This window comes from Camelus bactrianus, chromosome 2 (genome assembly GCF_048773025.1).
Source record: "Camelus bactrianus isolate YW-2024 breed Bactrian camel chromosome 2, ASM4877302v1, whole genome shotgun sequence".
Taxonomy (NCBI): Eukaryota; Metazoa; Chordata; class Mammalia; order Artiodactyla; family Camelidae; genus Camelus; species Camelus bactrianus.
Genome location: NC_133540.1, coordinates 84,447,769 through 84,469,510, shown reverse-complemented (window position 1 = coordinate 84,469,510; position 21,742 = coordinate 84,447,769). Strand labels below are relative to the sequence as shown.

The window sequence follows — 21,742 nt, the reverse complement described above, 5'->3', positions numbered from 1 at the left end:
TAAGAGCACCTGGCACATAATAGGTGCTCAGTAGATGTTTGTTAAATGCCCGTGTCCTCTCTCACCCCTGTCTTGTACACACCCTATGGCTTTTGGTGCATTTTCCAAATACTAAAAATTTATTAATCATGATACGAGTGAAACAGTTCTATGGAAATGAAAGCTACACGCCAGATTGGAAATAGTTCCTGAGGGACACAGGAGAGAAAAATAGAAGCATTAGGCAAACTCCATAAAAGAGTAGAATCACAGGAGAAAAATTCTCGAGGTAGGAGGGCCCCTGCTGGTCACATAATAGCCCAGCCCTCTTATGACATGGCTGTGGATTGCAGGCCCAGCTTTGTTAAATAGCTTACCATATATGTGTCAAGGTTCAGTTCCAGGAAATTGAAGCCACACTCGCTATTTTAAGCATGAAAGGATTTAATATAAAGAATTAAGTGCACATTAAATTGCTGGAAGGACTGGAGGAGTGGCCATGAGACTTGGGCTCCAGGACCAGTTCCCAGAATGAGGCAGCTGATTGGTCCACCCAGGCAGCTGCTGTTGCTGCACAGGTCAGGGAGGGGACGAGTGAGCGAGCTGCCCCTGGACCTGCTGACTCCATCACTTGCCACAGAAAATGCTCTCTGAGGATAACAAACTGGCACTCTGCTGCTGTACTTTCCTCTCAGCATCCACACAGCTGACAACCGGACCTCGAATGTTATGATGGAAAACCCCCAGTGCCTCCCCAGCCACGTTTGCCACTTCTGAGTTCACATCTCACATGAGTGCATCCAGTTGGCTGAACCAAATGCTCACCTGGGAGGCTGGCTGCAGGCACACTGGGGCTCGCCATTCCCTCTCCTGTAGGAGTACGCAACGCAAGGAGGTTGAAATGGATGTGGACTGCCAAATCACTGTATTCACTCCCCTGCTGCCACACCTGGGAAAGCACATCACTGCCGCAAGAACTTGGAAGGCCTGTTATCCCTGAACACAGGTGCACAAAAGCGAATTATGTAATTCAGCCCTGCTTCTAGAAATCCCCTTCTGCTACCGAAAGGCCTCTAAGTAGGGTGACCACTTGATTTGTTCAAACTGGGCCGCATCCGAGAGTGGAGAGAAAACGTTACTAGTATTGATGTCAGGATAACAGGCATGGTGCAGAACTGCCCCAAGAAAACCGGCCCTGAGCCTGTGTAAGAAGTATTCTTCCTGATCTTGCTTCACCTTCCCTTAGTGATCACATCTGCCAACACAATCTTCACCTGATTTTTGCTCCCTCCACTTTAGAGTTCTGTTCCCCCAGTATTTCAGCGCTGTTCAGGTCATCTGCACACGCTGTGTCCTTGCCTGGAAATGGCCCTCCCTGTTTCTCCACGTGTCTAACTTCTGTGCATCTTTCAACATCCAGTGCAGCCGTCACCTCCTCTGTTGAAATGTTCTCAGGTTCTTCCAGGTAAAGTTGCTTCTTCTTCAGTTACATCCTTGCCTTGCATGACAGTATGTGTTTATTATATTTCTTTCTCTCCTATTAAGCTGTAACTTCCTCCATGACAGGAACTGGGCTTCTTTGCCCTTTATTCCTAGAGGCTAGATCAGATTCTATACTGGAAAAGTGCTCAAGAAATGTGTGGAAATAGATGGATGGAAGGAGTTAAGGAAGAGAGGAAAGAAATCAAGTAACAAGAGAATGAGGGGAACAAGGAATAGAAGGAAAAAGAGAGGAAAGGAAGGAACAGGGGGCCAGGAGGTAAGGAGGTAATGAGCCTTTTCCAGTAATTCTAACATTTGTATTCATGAGGATTCTTCTTATATTACCCGTCTGTTAGACCTTCAAAACGACTGAGTGAGTTGAGATTAAATCAAGGCACACTCATTTAAAAACAGACTTGCTGCCTGCAGTCTGGATTTCCCATCTGATATTTGAAGACAGATCAGCACTTACTGACTTTGATGACAGTGAGTGGTTAATGGTTTCACTCCATCTGTGTTAATCTATCAAATATGTCATCCCTCAATTTGAGTGGAACACATAAATGTTTAGATTTCTTGCACTCAAACTGCAAAAAGATCTTTCAAATCTAGAAAGATGAATTTAGATACAATCAGACCCAGTGCATCAATGAATCATCCTTGTTTCCCTTTCTGTCACTTTTCACAAGACAATTCCTTTTCTGAGTGGGTAGTTTCATCCTGCTTGTTGTGGCCCTTGCTGCTGATTTGAAGGGATGACCCACAGTGAACCTATTTCTAGAATTTATTTCTTGCCTTCACTTCTGAAACATGACTTCCTGAAGTCCACCCCCAATTTTCTATCATCTAAATATGATTTATGAAAACCTAGTTTGTAATTCTCTAAAAAATTCAGTGCAAAACATTTTCAGCAAATATTTCAAACATCATGTTCTTTGGACTGTAAGGGGATACCTATGTTTGCTAAGGTTTTAATTTTTTGAACTCGCTCCATGTTTGTTTTAAGTAACAAGCAGCTTATTTTAGGGGCTACTCTTGGAAGACAGTTTCTTTCTGCAAACACATTTATAGTGAGTGCCTCTTGGCTCAGCCAGCTTTTAATGAACAAAGAAATTCACATTGTTTTATGAGAAAGGTGAATAGAATTTTTTTGAGATTTACTGAATACTGCTCAGCCTTAAGTTTCTCTCCCTTCAGAAGATACTATGTGTTACAAGGACACATTCAAGGAGATTTAATATCTCATAAAAGTATGATTTTTGTACTAAAAGAGTGTTGTCAGGGTTTTTACACTGAACATTTCACTGCTACTTAACTTCTATAAATCCGAGTAAATGCATATAGAAAATCACTTAAGGAAGGCTGAAAGCCTATAGAAAATTCTAAGTCATGTTATATAGAGTAACATACCTATAAATCCAAGTTTCTAAACCACCTTATGATATTAGCAAAACCAAATTAAGTGAACTTCTGCTCTCGGCCAAGATGGAATAACAGAAACTGGATTAACCCTCCTACTTCAAACAGCCAGAAATAGGCAGGATATATGAAACAGTACTTTACAAGACATTGGATATCGGCAGAGAAAGACCATGATCCCTAAGAGATGAGAAGCAAGTGAAGTGAGCCTCAGCACTTCCCCAGTTCACTGCCTGAAGGGTTTCTAATCCAATCTCAGGGAAGGGGAACCCAGGCTGAACCTGACAGAGTTGAGAGGCCAGAGCTGAGAGTCAGGGAGATGAAGGTGGCCAGCATTCACAGGACTGAGTCTGGGAGAAGGGAGAGCTACACAGAGGTAAAACTCTGATATCTGAAGAGGTTCCCCTCTAGTATTTGTTGCCAAAACGTGGCCTCCATAGCCCGCTTACCAAACTGATACTTGAAGACGGAGTTTTGGATGAAGTAGAAATGGCAACTTTTATTTCATTGCCAGGGAAAGGAGGTCACAGTGGGCTAATGCCTCTAAGACTGTGAGCCTGCTGGGGGAGAAGGCAGGGGGTTTATAGTAAAAGTTCAGGAGTTCAAGGGGCAGAACTAGTTTCCATAGAGATCTCATACCAGGTAAAAATTGTTGCAAAATTGTTCTTGTTTTTGCAGATACAGTGGTCCCTTTCCTTCTGCTGGGTATGAAGTTCACCTCTAGCTTTGGGACTGTCTTAATATTCTTGTACCTAGAGCAAAGGATGCATAGGAAGGAGCCCCATGGGGGGAAAAAGAAATGAAGTTTCAGGGATGGTTAAATTCAGAGTCTCCAAGTCATCACTGTAACATAATTATTCTCTCCATTAGTAATCTTCACTTTCCCCTTCTTACATTAAACCTAGACCAACAACTCTCCCATATTCACCCAAGCACCTTCAGTGTTAAATTCTGCCAGTTTCAAGCTTGTAGAGAGAATCTCTTTCCTAGTAGCTCCAAATAAAACAGTCCTAGGTAACAGTTTCATTGGCATGATTTAGGCCATCTGCCCATCCAATGACTGGAGAGTCATGGAAATGGAATATCCTACTTGGCCATGCCGGGATCAATGCCCATGGCTGGAACTGAATGTAGAGGGTGGAGTGGGGAAGTGAGACTGGGAGGGTGCAGATCCGTGTAACTATATGAACTGCCTGGAGAAAGAGCTCCCCCACACTTAGAGTTGCCAGATTCCACAAATAAATATACAAGATTCTCATTTAAATTTGGATTTCAGCTAAACATGGAAGTTTTTAGTGCTAGGTGTGTCCCATGATAATATTTGAGACAGATTTACACTAAAAAAAAAAATTGTTATTTATCTGATATTTGAATTTAACAGAGAATACTGCATTCTGTCTGACAGCCCTTCCCACACCCAAACATTTCAGTGACTTACTCAAGAGACGGTTGGAATGGGGCTGAGCAAGCAACAGTGACAAGAGTCCACTACTATAGGAATGAAGTACTGTGCCTTTCAAAAGACATTACCAAGCCAAAAGAATGTGGAAGGGATCTGTAGGCAAGGAGACTACAGTAAGAGAAATGAAACATAAAATGCACGAATGCAAACTAAATAGAATAAAAGAGACCAGTGGGAGACTGTTACTAGGAAATGTGGGAAGAGGAGGACTTGGAAAGGAGGATTCAACAATGTGAGTTGACTCTGTAACTTCCATTTCCCCCTCCTCTTTTATTTCAAGCCCCCCTTTATCATTTTAAATAGGATCTCAGTACTACTCAAGAACCCACACTTTTCCTAACCATGTGCTCCAGAGGAGGCCGTCCTCAGTAACAGGTTAATTTTCGGTTAGAATAAGATATATGGGAGTTCTGTTCTTTGAATGATTTTTACATGGCCTTGTGATTCAATTCTGGCCACTGAAACATGTAGTTAAATGTACCAGAGGGCTTCCAAGAAAGCTTTTCGCCTACTTTTAAGAAAGACATGCATGAAAACACGATTTGTCAAACCTGGCTGTGATGCTGGCATTGGTGCAGCCATTCTGAAAGAATCAAAGAAGCTAATCTCAAGATAAAGCCTGTATACCAAGAATGGCAGGATATGAAAAAATGAAAGAACTATGTACTTGATGATCTATTAATGAACTGATTAACCCAGGAATCACCCTACCTCTAGACCTCTCATAACATAAACTAATATGTTTTGTGATTGCTTAAAACACTTTAAATAAAGCTTTATTTATTTGCAGCTATAAACATTCTAACTGGCATGTAGGAAATTATTATTAAAAGTCAGGATTTTCTATGTACATGAACATTGAGGTGGCTGTTCTATTTTGTTTGTTTGCTAATGATCACAAACTCAAAGCATGAAAACTTTTTTTGACTTGGAATGTAAGACATTTTCCATTTTAAAAAATGCCATATGCTTACCCCTTAAAGTAGTCAGTGAAAACAAAAGCAAACGTGTATTTTAGAATTAGAATTTTAGAATTAGAATTAGTACTTTAGAATTAGTATTTTAGAATTTTTCCTTTCAGCAAAAAGGAATCACGGAAACTAATATTCATTCAATGGTAATGTCTTTTTTTTAAAAAAAGCAACAGTTACTTAATGAAACTTCAGAATTGACATCATAAATTGGCCTGAATAGAGTTCTTTGAAGTATCATTATGGAATTTCCCAGTTAGTGAAGGATTCAGCTGCTTTTTCACAGAAACATTTTATATCTTGGTAGAATGATGCCCCCATATGTGTGGAGATGCTGCTACTGTATCTTTTTTGGAGCTATAACAATATAACTTTATTTAAATTATATCAATGCCAACAGAGTGTCATCAGAGTTTGCAACACCCAACACAAAATGTCACTGCTTTCATTCCTTGAACTTGCCTATTGCCTTCTCTGTGATTCTTCAGCCATTTAAGCAGAAAATGATCTGATAGGGTGTCTTTGGACATGATTTGCATGATAATCAACTTCAGTTTTTCCTATTCCTATACTTATGGGGGCGCAGGTAGAATCAGGCACAGAGGTATCTAAAATTTCGTCAAAGTGTGTGTGTTTGCTTTTAAACTTTGAAGCTTTATAAAGGTGTACACTATTAGTAAAAGGTATATTCTAATACCCTGACTAGATCTGCTTAAAGTAGAGATTGCAGAAATGATTTAAGCTTATGCAATTGTCTGTGACTACATGATACAAATTCAGCTTCAATCTGAATATAAATCTGGCACAGCTGTGTGGTTCCTAGAGTTAACCCCTAAGGAGTTCTTAACCTTCTCAGGGTCTACCACGTGTGGGCACTCAGTGAATATGCACTGAGTGAAGATCAGGGACATCTATAAGCTAACTCCAATTTGATATTAGGTTTTTAATCTACTAAGCAAGTTTGTCTCATTGGATTTAATCATAATTTTAACTAAAAGTAAACATCCTAGATTCTTCTCTGCTTTATCTACTTTTGTGTATGTCTGTGTCTTTTTATTGGAGTATAGTCTGTTTACAATGTGTCAGCTTCTGGTGTACATCAGGAAAGAGAAAGAAAAATACCATATGATATCACTTATATATGGAATCTAAAAAAAAAAAGACACAAATGAACTTATTTACAAAATGGACAGAAACTCACAGACATAGAAAACAAACTTATGGTTACTAGGGGAAGAAGAGGGTGGGAAGGGATAAATGGAGAGCTCAAGATCTGCTTTATCTACTTTGTGCTTTGTATGAGCTATCTTTACCCTCAGGCTTTCTGAAGTTGTCAACAATTCAGATTTTCCTTTACTAATTCCAGATTTTTTCTCACCTCTGTATTAAAAGAACTATAACCATTTGATTTGTGATACATAAGGTAAGATGTAGGAAGATTTAAAAGGTATAGAAAGCTTATCTTAATGGGAAATTACCATCATCATCATCATAGCAGCAGTAAATGCTGTTTGTTGAGTGCTTATATCTAAGAGCTGAATATAGTGTTTTTACTAACATTCATATCATCACAGCAACTCTGCAAAGTAGGTATTCTTATCCCAATTTGCAGAAGAGAAAACTGAGGCTCAGAGAGATAGGCATCTTAAGTAAAATCACACTGCCAGGATGTGACACTGCCAGGATTTGAAGCCAGGCATGTCTAATTACAAAGCTCGTGATTGTTACGTTGTAAAGTAGGCACACTGGGAAAAGTTATGAATGAAGATACTTCATAGCCTCAGAACTATTTGTAATTAATAGGTCTGTGTATAAATAAAATGTGCCAGGAGTTATTCCACTGTGTTTCTTTGAAATGCTTGACATTGCCCACTTGATAAATCATAGGCAAGAACCTTGTACAGCACAGGAGGAAACAGGGACAGAAGTCTTCTTGATTGAATAAAAGCAGTGATTGAAAGAAAAAAGCTTCCTTCTTCCCTCTCAGGTTCCTCATGCAGTGGAAAAAGAGATTCTCTTCTCTTACCAGAAAACCACGTATTTCAGGAGGGATGCGAAGGCCAAACCAAAGGTGTTTTAGAGCAAAATGAACTGTCCTTCTGAAATACGTATTCAGCCTTCTTCATTCATGCATCAGACTTAATGACATGATGACATTGCTAGTATGTTTCCATTGGACACTGTTGCTGACAGTTCTGCCCAAAAGAGCCATTTTTAGAACTGGGAGCTTGTGTATGAATTTCCTGTTTGCACGCTAGCTATCATGACCTTTCACATTCTCAAGTGTGTGAAGAGACTTGAGGATGAATAGTAAAGTTGTTTGCAGGTGTAGTCGCTTGCCCTTGATGTGGGTTTACAGCTCTTAAAAACAACTTTTGAGGAAAGCTTTCTGTTTGATGTGGATAGTGGGAAAGGTTATTGACATGCTGTGGAGCCAATGTCATTCCCTGATGAGGAGAAAAGTCTCAGTTAATGATCTAGCGTTTGGCCTTCCATCAGAGTGAATTACAGTATAGCTTTCAAGCCTGAGTAGTCACATTCAGAGCTTGTGCCCATGTTCGAAGGGGAGGGTGCTGGTGTTTCCATATATTTTTAAAAGTGGCAAGGGTGTGAGTGAGATCTGTACTTCCACTACTCCTGATCCTATGTGGCTCGGGCTTGGTCATCCATCTTCTTGGCCCAGAGACACCACTTTTCCCCCTCAACTCTACTATAACCACAAAGGTGGAGAGGAAAATGCCCATTCATTAATGTCAGACACTGATTCAAATGGCTTACAGGCCCCAGCACAACGTTAAATAAGCCTCCATATAAAGCATGAGTCAGAATTGGTCCTGGCAGACTTGTTTTTAGATATGTGGTTGTTTTAGACATCAAGGCAGTTTGCAAAAATATTTTCCAGGTTTTATATAATTTGAAATGGAAATGAGTATTCTTTCAGTTCTATACCCGCAGCTTTGAATAGTGTCTTTTGTTTTAGTATCCAAATGATACATTTCACTTTTCAATTCACCAAAACATTTTCTTCACTAAAATGATGGTAACCTGAAGGCAGATAATCTAGAAAATTAGAACCCGAGACTGCCTCTCACTCTTTCTCTACGTAGATAGAGGATATAAAGATATATATATATGTGGATGTCTGTTTCTCTCTCTGTGTAAATATGTGTATGTTTTTCTCTTTGGAAAGTTGAAAAAATTAAATTCCTTCCATGACATAAAATAGTTTATACTTCTACTTTTCTGCAGATACATGTGATTTTCAGACTGATTTCTTACTTTGGTATCTCACGAATTCAGATATATAGCTATCGAAATGACCTGCTCTCCAGACAATGGCCAGTGCAAATGTGAAGACCTACAGTGTCCCCACATCAGCATTCACAAGAAGATCAGATTCATAAGAAATAAAGTAATATATGGTGACCGATAATCATATTACTGAATGCTATTGTGTTGCCATGCTCTACTCTGATTTTTAAGTTAAGGCTATTGGAAAAAGAAGCAACTTAAATTTATGTGATACAAATTCTACACTCCATGATTAAAGTAACTTAAATTAACCACTGTAAACTTACCAACCTGTGATTTTTAACCTTATAGGCTCCATGTGTTAGCCTGCACATGCTCTGTACTCCCACTTTCTTTGTTCTGCACAGAGGATGCAGCTGGAGGAAGACTAAACTAGTTTTATCCTCCTGGAATAGTCTGGCGTGGTGGCACTGCTCTCTGTGCAGTAATGTTATTTTACTCTCAACGTTGCTGCCCTGTGTTGAATTTATAGGCAGTCTGTCTAATCACATGTATGTGCACATTATTGAAGGAATAAACTGAGAAACAGCATCTCAGTGACTATGGACGATAATTTAGGCCCCCTCAAAAGATCTGTTTTTGTAAGAAGCCCCAAAAGATCTGTTTTTGTAAGAAGTTATTAGAAGGACCATTGGGGAAACTGAAATGCCTGGGTTCCTTTTGTTTCTCAATAGAGTCGGATCTGGAAGGCCTTGATGGTCTAGGTACTGTTTACGGCAGTGTTGACCAGCAGCTGAACGAAACCATGAGGCGCCGCAGACACGCAGGAGAAAACGATTACAACATTGAGGTGCTGCTGGGAGTGGATGACTCTGTGGTCCGTTTCCATGGCAAAGATCACGTCCAAAACTACCTCCTCACCCTGATGAACATTGTGAGTAGTGACTCCTTTTCGAGGCTTTTCAATCTTTTAATTCGTATCTCCTGTTTTGCTCAGAGCTCTTGGAAGCCTCAGTGAGGGCTTCCATGATTGTGCCCCACATCCAAAATATGTTCATGACTGCATGCAGTTCACATAGTGATCTACATATTTAACAAGCAAGGTGCAAAAATAAAGGAAGCATGAAGTCAAATTTTCTTTTGAGTGATCAACTAGTTTTCGCTTGTTATCGAAGGGAAATTCTAAATTTAAAAATTTATACTGAGGTGGAGCTATAACGTGAATTACAATTTTCATTTGGTTTGGGGGATAATCAAAACTCTCAAGACTTTGTCACCTGACTGGATGTGGACAATGAAGGATGAGGTAGTTCTTTCCAGCATCATTTTGCATCCCAGGATGACAAGGAATTATTGAGGCCTGATAACTCTGTGTGGATGCTTGTTGCTAAGCTTTTGAATAGAGTGACATTTTTCAACATTATACAATTAACGGTAATATATGTGCAAAGCACAGCCAACTCCTGGCCCAGTGCTGCAGTGCAGTTATAAAGGACTCTTTAAATTTGTTCTTTATTTCTTCTCTATGAGCCTTAATCTTATCCAGAAGAAATTTAGTCAATATCCTCCAAGTGGTGTTCTTTTTTCTCTTGTGAACTGGCAGAGGGCAATTGAGGAGAAATAATAAATCATCTACTTCTAAAAGGTAATTGAGATAGTACTGCATTCTATTTTACATATTTTATCTCCTAGAATTACAAAATACATATTATATTGATCTAGCAAGTATATTACCTAAGCCTATTCTCTCTCTTTCGGACTTTGACTTTTTAACGGAATTTCTTTGGGTATCTTACCTTCTTTTTTTCTATACTTAAGATTAAATTTTGAACAATTATACTGGAGAAGAAAAATTATTAATTTTATTAATCATGATTTTATTTATTCTAATATTTAAGCTAATATGTTAAATATATATTTTGTTCATTGAGGTGCCAGCATATAAAATTCTACGTATACCATGTTTCAGTGAAATGAAAGATGAGTATAGAAACTCAGACATATTTTTGTTTGTTCATTGGCACTAATTCCTGTTATGAGGACCAGTTCTCACCCAGAAAACAAATCCCTGTAGAGATGTTATTTGCACTTGCCTCATTCGTTGTCCCTCTGGGCTGCTTTCTCCTACTACTAAGGAGTCAGTCCATCAGTTCAGACTTATCCGGTGCCTAACTGGTGCTCAGAACTACAGAAGGCTCTTGGAGTAACACAGCAGGGATTTGATATGGTTCTTGTCCTCGCAGTACTTACAATTTAGTCAAGAACAAAAAAAAGAGGTAAAAAAATGCAAAAGTTGGGCAATAAAAGGCATGCTATTATTAAGACATATTGGTAGGTGCTAGGTTATAAATTCTGTAAGACTTCAGAGGGGAGCAACAGTCACCTGAGCTGTGAAGTGTTGAGAGTGTTAAGTTGGGACTTGGGAGGCAGAGGCTTTAGTTGTAGCTCTGTTACTGGTTGGATCATATCTCCTTCTATAAATGTTGATCTATTGCCTACTATACGCAAGTCTTATCTTAGACATAGGGAATGTCCCAATGAACACAAAAGAAACTCTACTCTCTTGGTACTTGGAATAAGAGACAAATAATAGTCAAGAGAAGAAATAAGTATGTCGTCTTTGGTAGTGATAACTACCAAGAAGAAAAATAGATAAGAGTAAAGGAATATTGTCAAGGAGAGAGGAGGAGGGACTATTTTGAACAGGAAGTTAGAAAAAGCATCTCTGGGATATCATGTGGGCAGAGATAAAAAAAATTCTGTGAGGAAGAGAACCAGACAAAGAGTTGGAGAAAAAGTGATCCAGTCTGATGGATCATGTTTTATAAAGGAAAAAGCTACAGAATCAAGGAAAATCTACTGACTTACAACAGAGTCACAAAAACCAAAAAGAAAAGAAATCAAGCTAATACAAAAGAAAATTATCAAACCACAAAAGGAAACAAAAAGAAAAAGAAAGGAACAAAGAAGAAATACAAAATCAGCTGGAAAACAAAATTTTAAATGGCAATGAAAACACATTTATCAGTAATTACTGTAAGTGCCAATGGACTCTAAGTGCCCCAATCAAAAGATATAGTGTGGCACATTTGATGATAAAACAAGAACCAACAATATGCTGCCTATAAGAGATCCACTTTAAGGTGAAGGACACATATAGATTGAAGTGAGAGGATAGAAAAAGATATTTCATGCAAATGGAATGACAAGAAAGCAGGGGTAGCAATATTCATATAAGACAAAATAGTCTTTAAAACAAAGGCCATAAAGAAAGATAAAGAAAGACACTATATAATGATCAAAAGAACAACACAAGAATAGAATATCACACTTGTTAACATATATACACCCAATATAGGAGCACCTAAATATGTAAAACAAATACTAACAGAGATACAGGGAGAGGTTGATGGGAACACAGTAATAGTAGGAGACTTTAATACCCCATTAACATCATTGGACAGATCTTCCAGACAGAAAATCTGTAAGGCAATGGAGATACTAAAAGACAAAATAGAACAGTTAGACTTAGTTGATGTTTTCAGGACCTTACATCCCCCAAAAATAGAATATACATTTTTCAAGTGTACATACAACATTCTCTAAGGTAGACTACATACTCAGACACAAAAGAAGGCTGAACAAATTTAAGAGGGTAGAACTTATTTCAAGCATCTTTTCTGACCACAATGGAATGAAACTAGAAATCAACCACAGAAAGAAAAATGAGAAAAAAATGACAACATGGAGACTAAACAATATGCTACTAAAAAACCAATGGGTCAACAATGAAATCAAAGAAGAAATTAAAAATACTTTGGGACAAATAACAATGACAACACAACCACACAAAATCTATGGGATGCACCAAAGTAGTCTCCAGGAGAGAAATTTATAGTGATACAGACCTTCCTCAAAAATAAGAACGAGCCAAGACATGGAGACAGCCTAATTGTCCATCAACGGATGACTGGATAAAGAAGATGTGGCATATTTATACAATGGAATACTACTCAGCCATAAAAACCAACAACATAACGCCATTTGCAGCAACATGGTTGCTCCTGGAGAATGTCATTCTAAGTGAAGTAAGCCAGCAAGAGAAAGAAAAATACCATATGAGATTGCTTATATGTGGAATCTAAAGAAACAAACAAACAAACAAACAAAGCATAAATACAAAACAACAGACTCATAGACATAGAATACAAACTTGTGGTTGCCAAGGGGGCGGAGGGTGGGAAGGGATAGAAGGATTTCAAAATTGTAGAATAGATAAACAAGATTATACTGTATAGCACAGGGAAATATATACAAGATCTTATGGTAGCTCACAGAGAAAAAATGTGACAATGAATATATATATGTTCATGTATAACTGAAAAATTGTGCTCTACAGTGGAATTAGACACAACATTGCAAAACGATTATAAATCAATAAAAATGTTAAAAAAAAAAAAGGAAACATTAAGAGCTAGGAGAAAAAAAAAAAAAAAAACAAGAACAATCGCAAATAAACAATCTAACCTACCACGTAAAAGAATTAGAAAAAGAAGAACAAATGAAACCTAAAGTCAGCAGAAGGAAAGAAATAATAAAGATCAGGGAAGAAATAAATAAAAGAGATTTCAAAAAACAATAGAAAAAATTAATCAAACCAAGAGTTGATTTTTTGAAAGAGCAAACAAAATTGACAAGCCTCTGGTCAGGCTCACCAAGAAGAAAAGGGAGAGGACACAAATAAACAAAGTAAGAAATGAAAATAGAAAAATTACAACCAACACCACAGAAATACAAAATACTATAAGAGGATACTATGAACAACTATATGACAACAAATTGGACAATCTAGAATGTGAGTTTCTAGAAACATACAGTCCACCAAAGCTGAATTAAGAAGTAGATAACTTGAACAAACTGATCAGTAGAAATCAAGTAGAATCAGCAATAAATAACCTCCCTGCAAACAAAAGTCCAGGACCAGATGACTTCACTGGGGAATTCTACCAAACATACAAGAAGAACTCATACCAATCCTTGTCAAACCCTTGCAAAAGATTGAAAAGGAAAGAGTACTCCCAAACTCATTCTATGAAGCCACCATCACCTTGATACCAAAAGCAGATGAAGACACTATCAAAAAAGAAAAATATAGGCCAATATCATTGATGAATATAGATGCAAAAATCCTCAACAAAATAGTAGGAAAAAGAAGCCAACAAAACATAAAAAAGATCATACACTATGAATAAGTTGGATTCATCCCAGGGACACAAGGACAGTTCAATATATGCAAATCAATCAACGTGATGCACCATATCAACAAAAGAAAGGACAAAAATCACATGATCATCTCAATAGATGCAGAAAAAGCATTTGATAAAATTCAGTATCCATTTATGATAAAAACTCTTATTAAAGTGGGTATAGAGGGAACATATCTCAATAATAAGAGCTATTTATGACAAATCCACAGCCAGCATAATACTCAATGGTGAAAAGTTGAAAGCCTTCCTGCTAAAAGCTAGAACAAGACAAGGATGCCCACTCTCACCACTTCTATTCAACATAGTCTTGGAAGTCCTACCCACAGCAATCAGACAGGGAAAAGAAATAAAAGTGATCCAAATTGGAAAAGAAGAGGTAAAATTGTCACTATACGTGGATGACGTGATACTATATATAGAAAACCCTAAAAGCTCCACACAAAAGCTACTAGAGCTGATAAAAGAATTCAGCAAGGTAGCAGGATACAAGATTCTCATACGGAAATCAACTGCATTTCTTTACACTAACAACAAAATATCAGAAAAGGAAAGTAAAGAACCAATCCCTTTTAAAACAGCATCCAAATAAATAAAATACTTAGGAATAAACTTGACCAAGAAAGTGAAAGATTTATACACAGAGAACTATAAAATACTGGTTAAGGAAATTAAAGATATCTTAAAGGAATGGAAAGATATCCCATGCTCTTGGATTGGAAGAATTAATATTGTTAAAATGGCCATACTACACAAAGCAATCTATAGGTTTAATGTGATCCCTATCAAATTACCCAGGACGGGTTTTCACAGAACTAGAACAAATAATCCTAAAACTTACATGGAATCCCAAGAGACCCAGCATTGCCAAAGCAATACTGAAGAAAAAGAATGAAGCTGGAGGAATAACAATCCCAGACTTCAGACAATACTACAGAGCTACAGTAATCAAAACAGCATGATATTGGCACAAAAGCAGACATATGGATCAATGGAACAGAATAGAGGGACCAGAAATAAACCCACAGACTTATGGCTAATTCATCTTCAACAAAGGAGACAAGAATATACAATGGAGAAATGACTGTCTCTTCTGCAAGTTGTGTTGGGAAAAATGGACAGCCACATATAAATCAATGAAGTTAGAATTCTCCCTCATACCACACACAAAAATAAACTCAAAATGGCTTAAAGACTTAAACATAAGGCAGGACACCATGAAACTCCTAGAAGAAAACATAGGCAAAATATTCTCTGACATAAATCATAGCAATATTTTCTTAGATCACTCTCCCAAGGCAGAAGAAATAAAAGAAAAATTAACACATGGGCCCTAATCAAACTTGTATGCTTTTGCACAGCAAAGGAAACCATAAACAAAACAAAAAGACAACCTATGGAATGGGAGACATATTTGCAAATGATGTAACTGACAAGGACTTAATTTCTATAATATGTAAATAGCTCATACCAGTTAATAACAAAGAAAAACAAACAACCCAATCCAAAAATAGGCAGAAGACCTAAACAAGCAATTCTTCAATGAAGACATACAAATGGCCAATAAGCACATGAAAAAATGCTCAGTATCACTAATTATCATTAAATACAAATGAAAACTACAATGAGGTAACACCTCACTCCAGTCAGAATGACCGTCCACAAATGATAAATACTGGAGACAGTGTGAAGAAAAGGGAACCCTCCTACACTATTGATGGGAATGTATTTTGGTGCAGCCATTATGGAGATTCCTTTAAAAACTAAAAATAGATTTACCGTATGATCCAGCAATACCACTCCTGGGCTTATATTTGGACGGAACTTTTTTTTTTTTTTTTTTTTTAGGCTCTATAGTTTATTTTTCCTATTTATTTTTTAAACATTTTTTTATTGACTAATAGTCATTTTACAATGTTGTTTCAAATTCCAGTGTAAAACACAATTTTTCAGTTATACATGAACATACATATATTCATTGTCACATTTTTTTTTCACTGTGAGCTACCACAAGATCTTGTATATATTTCCCCGTGTTATAAAGTATGGTCTTGTTTATCTGTTCTACATTTTAAAATCCCAGTCTGTCCCTACCCCCCATCCCCTTGGCAACCACAAGTTTGTATTCTATGTCTGTGAGTCTGTTTCTGTTTTGTATTTATGTTTTTGTTTTTCTTTTTGTTTTTTTTAGATTCCACATATGAGTGATCTCATATGATATTTTTCTTTCTCTTTCTGGCTTACTTCACTTAGAATGACATTCTCCAGGAACATCTATGTTGCTGCAAATGGCATTATGTCGTCGGCTTTTGTGGCTGAATAGTATTCCATCATATAAATATACCACATCTTCTTTATCCAGTCATCCGTTGATGGACACTTAGGCTGTTTCCATGTCTTGGCTATTGTAAATAGTGCTGCTATGGACATTGGGGTGCAGATGTCATTTTGAAGTAGGGTTCCTTCTGGATATATGCCCAGGAGTGGGATTCCTAGGTCATATGGTAAGTATATTCCTAGTCTTTGGAGGAAGCTCCATACTGTTTTCCACAGTGGCTTTCTTGCTTCCCTCTCCCACTCTTAATGATTTGGATGTCTTCTTTTACAATTTTGTGTCTATTCTATTTGTAATTCATGGTAGTTATCACCTTTCCAGTTATGAGTTTCTCATTTTTGTAGCATCTTGCTGCTTTTCTATTTAGAGTAGACCTGCCAATATTTCTTTTAGCATGGGTTTAGTGTTGCTAAACTCTTTTAGTTTTTGCTTGTCTGTGAAGTTCTTTATCTCTCCTTCTATTCTAAAGGATAGCCTTGCTGGATAGAGTATCTTAGGCTGCATTTTTTTCACTCAGGACTTTGAATATATCTTGCCACTCCCCTCTGGCCTGTAGTGTTTGTGTAGAGAAATCAGCTGAGAGCCTTATGGGGGTTCCCTTGTAACTCACTCTCTGTTTTTCTCTTGCTGCCTTTAGGATCACTTCTTTATCCTTGACTCTGGCCATCTTGATTATGATATGTCTTGGTGTGAGTCTGTTTGGGTTCTTCCTGTTTGTGACCCTCTGAGCCTCCTGTACTTGGATATCTGATTCCTTCTTTAGGTTTGGGAAGTTTTCAGTCATGATTTCTTCCAATACCTTTTCATACTGCAGAATAAAGAACAATACCTTTGTTCTTTCTTCCCCTTCTGGAACCCCTATTATGCGTAGATTGGCATGCTTTATATTATCCCATAGGTCCCTTATATTGTTTTCATTGTTTTATTTGTTTTTCTCTTAGCTGTTCTGATTGGGTGCTTTCTGTTGTCCTGTCTTCTAGGTCACTTATTCGTTCCTCTGCATTATCTAGTCTGCTTTGTACAGCCTTTAGGTCAGCTCTCTTCTCAGCAAATGAGTTTACTAATTTTACTTGGTTCTTCTTTATAGCTTCTATTTCATTTTTGACATATTTTATATTTCCAAACACTATCTCTTTCAGTTCCTTCAGTACTTTGATCACTCCTTTTTTGAAATCTTGATCTAGTAGGCCATCAATGTCTATTTCATTGATCGTGCTTTCAGGGGATTTCTCTTGATCTTTTAATTGGGAGTGGTTCCTCTGTTTCTTCATATTGCTCATATCTCTCTGGCACTGTGGCCCGGTGGGCAGGCAGGTCACTCCCCCTCCCGATGCTGCAGTCAGATGCCTCGCTCAGGAAAGGCAGGTGGGTGGATCATGCCCCCTCCGAGCACCGCAGTCAGGTGCTGCATTCCTGCCAGGAAGGCGGGTGGCCACCCGCCCTCTCCTGGTGCTGGTCGCTTCACTGCTCTGTGCAGCTGCCCACTCTTCCTTGGGTCAGTGCTCTGTAGGCAGGCTCGAGGAAGACTGCAGAACAGCCCCGCCTCTGCTCTGTGCCAAATCTCAGCTCCTTGTTTGTCTTGGTGGCGTGAGTTCTCTGAGGTGCCAGGGCAGAAAGATCCTATCTGCCTCGGGCTATAAACAAGTCTCAGTCTTGCCTAGGAGGTTGCAAAGCCCCTGGGTGCGGATTCAGGGCTCAGCCCCATCCCCGCCCGGGCGCTCCCACAGGAGGAGATGGCGGCTGTGGCTGTGCCCCACCTCTTCTCTTGAGAAGCACCCATAATGGTGCCGTGGGTCTGAGGAGACAAAGGCTATGGTGCCCCTCCCCCCAGGGCACACCAGCCTTGCTGCTTTGCTTTTTTTACAATTTATGGGGGACCGAGGTTGTTCTGCTCCATATCCCCTCCCAGCTACAACACACAGCACCCTGCAGTCCCCCAAGGCTGCGTCAGTGCCTCTGCCCCAGTTCTCCGCCCAGCTCGGGTGGCCTGTCCCGGTTCCCAGCTGCCGGCTCGCGTCTTGGACTGGGTGTCGCGGGGACCCTTTGTGCCCGTTTAACTTAGTTCTGTCAGTCAAGGGGTGCTCGGAGCAGATCTGAGCCTCTGAGGCTCCCCCTCTGTCCCGTTGGCCTCTCCTTTGGAGGGGGGAGACCCAGCGAACGAACGCTAGTCCTCCTTTGCCGCTCCCTTCCCACGGGACCCATCCCACACTGTTTTGTTTTTTATTCTTTCTTTTTTCCTTTTCTCCTACCTGATTTTTGGCATCTTTGTCTTTCAAAGAGGGCAATGTTCTGTCAGAGTTCGGCAGGTGCTCTATTTGGCTGAGTGGGTCCGTAGATGTGAGTTTTGGTGTATTTGTGGGAGAGGGTAAGCTACAAGAGTCCTCCTACTCCACCATCTTGCTTCTCTTTCTCTGGAGGGAACTTTAATTTGAAAGGATACATGCACCCCAATGTTTATAGCAGCACTAATTTACAATAACCAGGACATGAAAACAACCTAAATGTCCATTAACAGATGATTGGATAAAGAAGATGTGGTATATATATGCAATGCAATACTACTCAGCCATAAATAAAGAATAAAATAATGCCATTTGCAGCAACATGGGTGGACTTGGAGATTGTCATTCTAAGTGAAGTAAGCAAGCAAGAAAGAAAAATACTATACAATATCACTTATATGTGGAATCTAAAAAAAAGGAAACAAATGAACTTATCTACAAAGCAGAAACAGACTCACAGACATAGGGAACAAACTTATGGTTACTAAGGGATAAAGTGGGTGGGATGGGATAAGTTGGGAGTTTGAGATTTTCAGATACTACTGTATATAAAAGAGATAAACAACAAATTCATACTGTATAGCACAGGAAATGATATTCAATATCCTGTAGTAACCTACAATAAAAATGAAAAAGGATGTGAAAAGGAACATATGTATGTATATGTTTGACTGAAACATACTGTACACCAGAAATTGACACAACATTGTTAACTGACTACATTTCAACTAAAAAAAAAAAAAAAAGAACTCAAATTTTTTAAAAAAAGGAAAGACAAATATAAATGCAATAGCTAAAATCAAAGTCACCCTAGTCATCTGATTTACATCCTCTGTTTACCTGGATATGTGTGTATAGCCAAGCAAAGCAAATGAAAAATTAATATAAAGTTAGAAAAGAAAAACAGAAAAAGCTACTGAATCAGGAGAGTTTGCAATACACACCTAAGAGTTATTGTTTTTTAAGCACAATGGATAATTTTGATAAACATCCCTAGTTAAAAATCATAGTAGGGCAATGAAGGAAAAGAGCTGAAAGGAGAGGATGGGGAGAAATCTTTGAAAATTAACAAATAGAAATGAAATTTCTTAGAATGAAAAATAGAAGTAACTAGACTATCAGGGAAATTTTTCCAACAGTCTTTCTTTCTCTTGATAGTCAAACAGTGTTGGCAGAAATTTATTAACACGTGAGCTACAATGAAGCTTAGCTTACTGAACTCTGAGTATTCTAGGCTGATAAGAACTTTTTCTTGATCTGAATATAGTTTTTTTTTTTTTAAGTCTTTTGACTTGTTAATTGCCACCTCTAGGGCTTTAGTGCCCTTATACCATTACTTTTCTATGGGATATGTCTTAACTGCTACTGGGAAAAAATACAGACATTGCTGGGAGGAAAACCAATGACATGAAAAGAATAGGTACCAAGTCTTACTCTCTCTTGATATAAAATAGTTCCTCACAATATTCTGAAGGTAAAAGGAGGAAATACCCTAAAGACTTTTAGGATAGTCAGCTTATAATGATAAAAGGCATTTAATGATCAAGAACAAAAGAAAGAATTTCAAAGGTTAATTCCATCATTTAAAATTTCATCCTTGAAGTCTAATGTCCTATAATGCAGGTGAGCTCCATCAAGCTGCTTCTAAGAAAACAGTTTGGTGTGATTTATTACAATAGAAGGCTTTGTTTTCCAATGTATTTGGCTTTTCAGCCATTTCCTTTCTCTGCCAGAAGTCATTTAGGTAAAACTTACCATTGACATGTCCTAACAAAGAATCACACCTTAGAACTCAGGAGGAAAAAAATAGAGGTGATCTTTTCTAACCTTTCCTTTTTAAAGATATGGAGATTGAAGACTATTGTTAGCTTACTTACCTAGCGTCAAGTTACCTAGTTAATGCAGGACCAGACTTGTTTTGTCTCTGGCTCCAGATTTTAATTCCACTTCACTTTAACATTCATGTTAATAGTCATTACTACACAGGTTGCAAAAATATATCTGAAGGAGATTTTGTAATCTGAAGTGAAGAATATATATACTCAGTGCTTTGGTTGGACCACTCAAAAAAGTAGGCTATGATAAGAACCAACGTGTAACATCATAGTGACACCACTGATCTTTACTCTTTTCTTAATTTTCTGACCTGGTTTATAGTTATCAACTCAAACCTCAAAACTCCAACTAATCAAAATAATATAGGAGTCAGAAGCATGTATAGTAGATAAGAACAATGGCTTTAAACTTTTTTTAGAGACATGGATTTATTTATGAATTTGAGGCAAACCAGGAAAAATGTATTATATATAATAAAGTCCATTTGAAACTCATCCAGATAAGAACCTTGATATAGACCCAACATAGTCACTCCCAATTGCCAAATCTAAGGTATATGAGCAAAAATAATGATAGCAATGGATTATAATACATACAGTAAAAGAAATTCTTGTAAGTTCATACAGACATAAATAATTGAGTATGTAAATTGTTTACTAATACAATATAATAATTGACTAAGTAAGTGGTAGGGGGGCAGTTCTTCCCTATAGTTGAATTCCAGGTAATAAATGTAGCAGGAATGATAGAAGTAAAAAAACAAATTACTAATTGTCAAACTGTAGAGTAATAATTTTTGCAGGCAAGTGTCAGCAACAAATGGCAAAATTAGTGGATACAAATATAATGAGAAATAGGATATATACATAGTCCCAAAGTATCTCTTCACAAAGGAGTTATTAATCACAAAGGGAAAACTAGTAACTTTACATTTGTGAAAGCTGGCACAAAGCATCTTAACCATGGGGTCAAAGTTAATCTTACCCCTAATGAGTCTTATTAACACCCTGTGTGTCCTGATACAATGTTCTGGAAGGGCCCAACATAACTTTTGTGATATTATTGGTAAAAACTCATAACCTGAATTTAATCATGAGGAGTTATATCATAATAATTCAAATTGAGGGGCATTCTACAAAATAACTGACCAGTACTCTTCAAACTATCAAGGTCATGAAAGAAAAAGAAAAACTGAGGAACCGTCCCAGATTTAGGAAGACTAAGAAGATATGACAACTGAATGTCATAGATTGGATCATGGACCAATAAAAGGATATTAGTGGTACAATTGACAAAATTTTAAGTGGATCACTAGATTAATTGATCACATTAATGTTAATTATCTAGATTTGTACTATGTACTGTGGTTATGAAAACTGTTAGCATTTGGAGAATCTGGCTGAAGGGTATGTGGAAATTCTTTGTTCTATATTTGTAACATTTTTTGTAAGTCTGAAATT

General features: G+C 37.9%; 1 protein-coding gene across 3 annotated transcripts in view; it reads left to right on the top strand.

The window, feature by feature from the left end:
• ADAMTS3 (ADAM metallopeptidase with thrombospondin type 1 motif 3) overlaps positions 1-21,742 on the top strand; it is a 240,524-nt gene that overhangs the window by 164,407 nt on the left and 54,375 nt on the right. For all 3 annotated transcript variants that reach the window (XM_010969355.3, XM_045506173.2, XM_074344813.1), the window contains exon 5: positions 9,300-9,499. In XM_010969355.3, the coding sequence (XP_010967657.1) occupies positions 9,300-9,499 (200 nt within the window). The remainder of the gene's footprint in view (positions 1-9,299; positions 9,500-21,742) is intronic.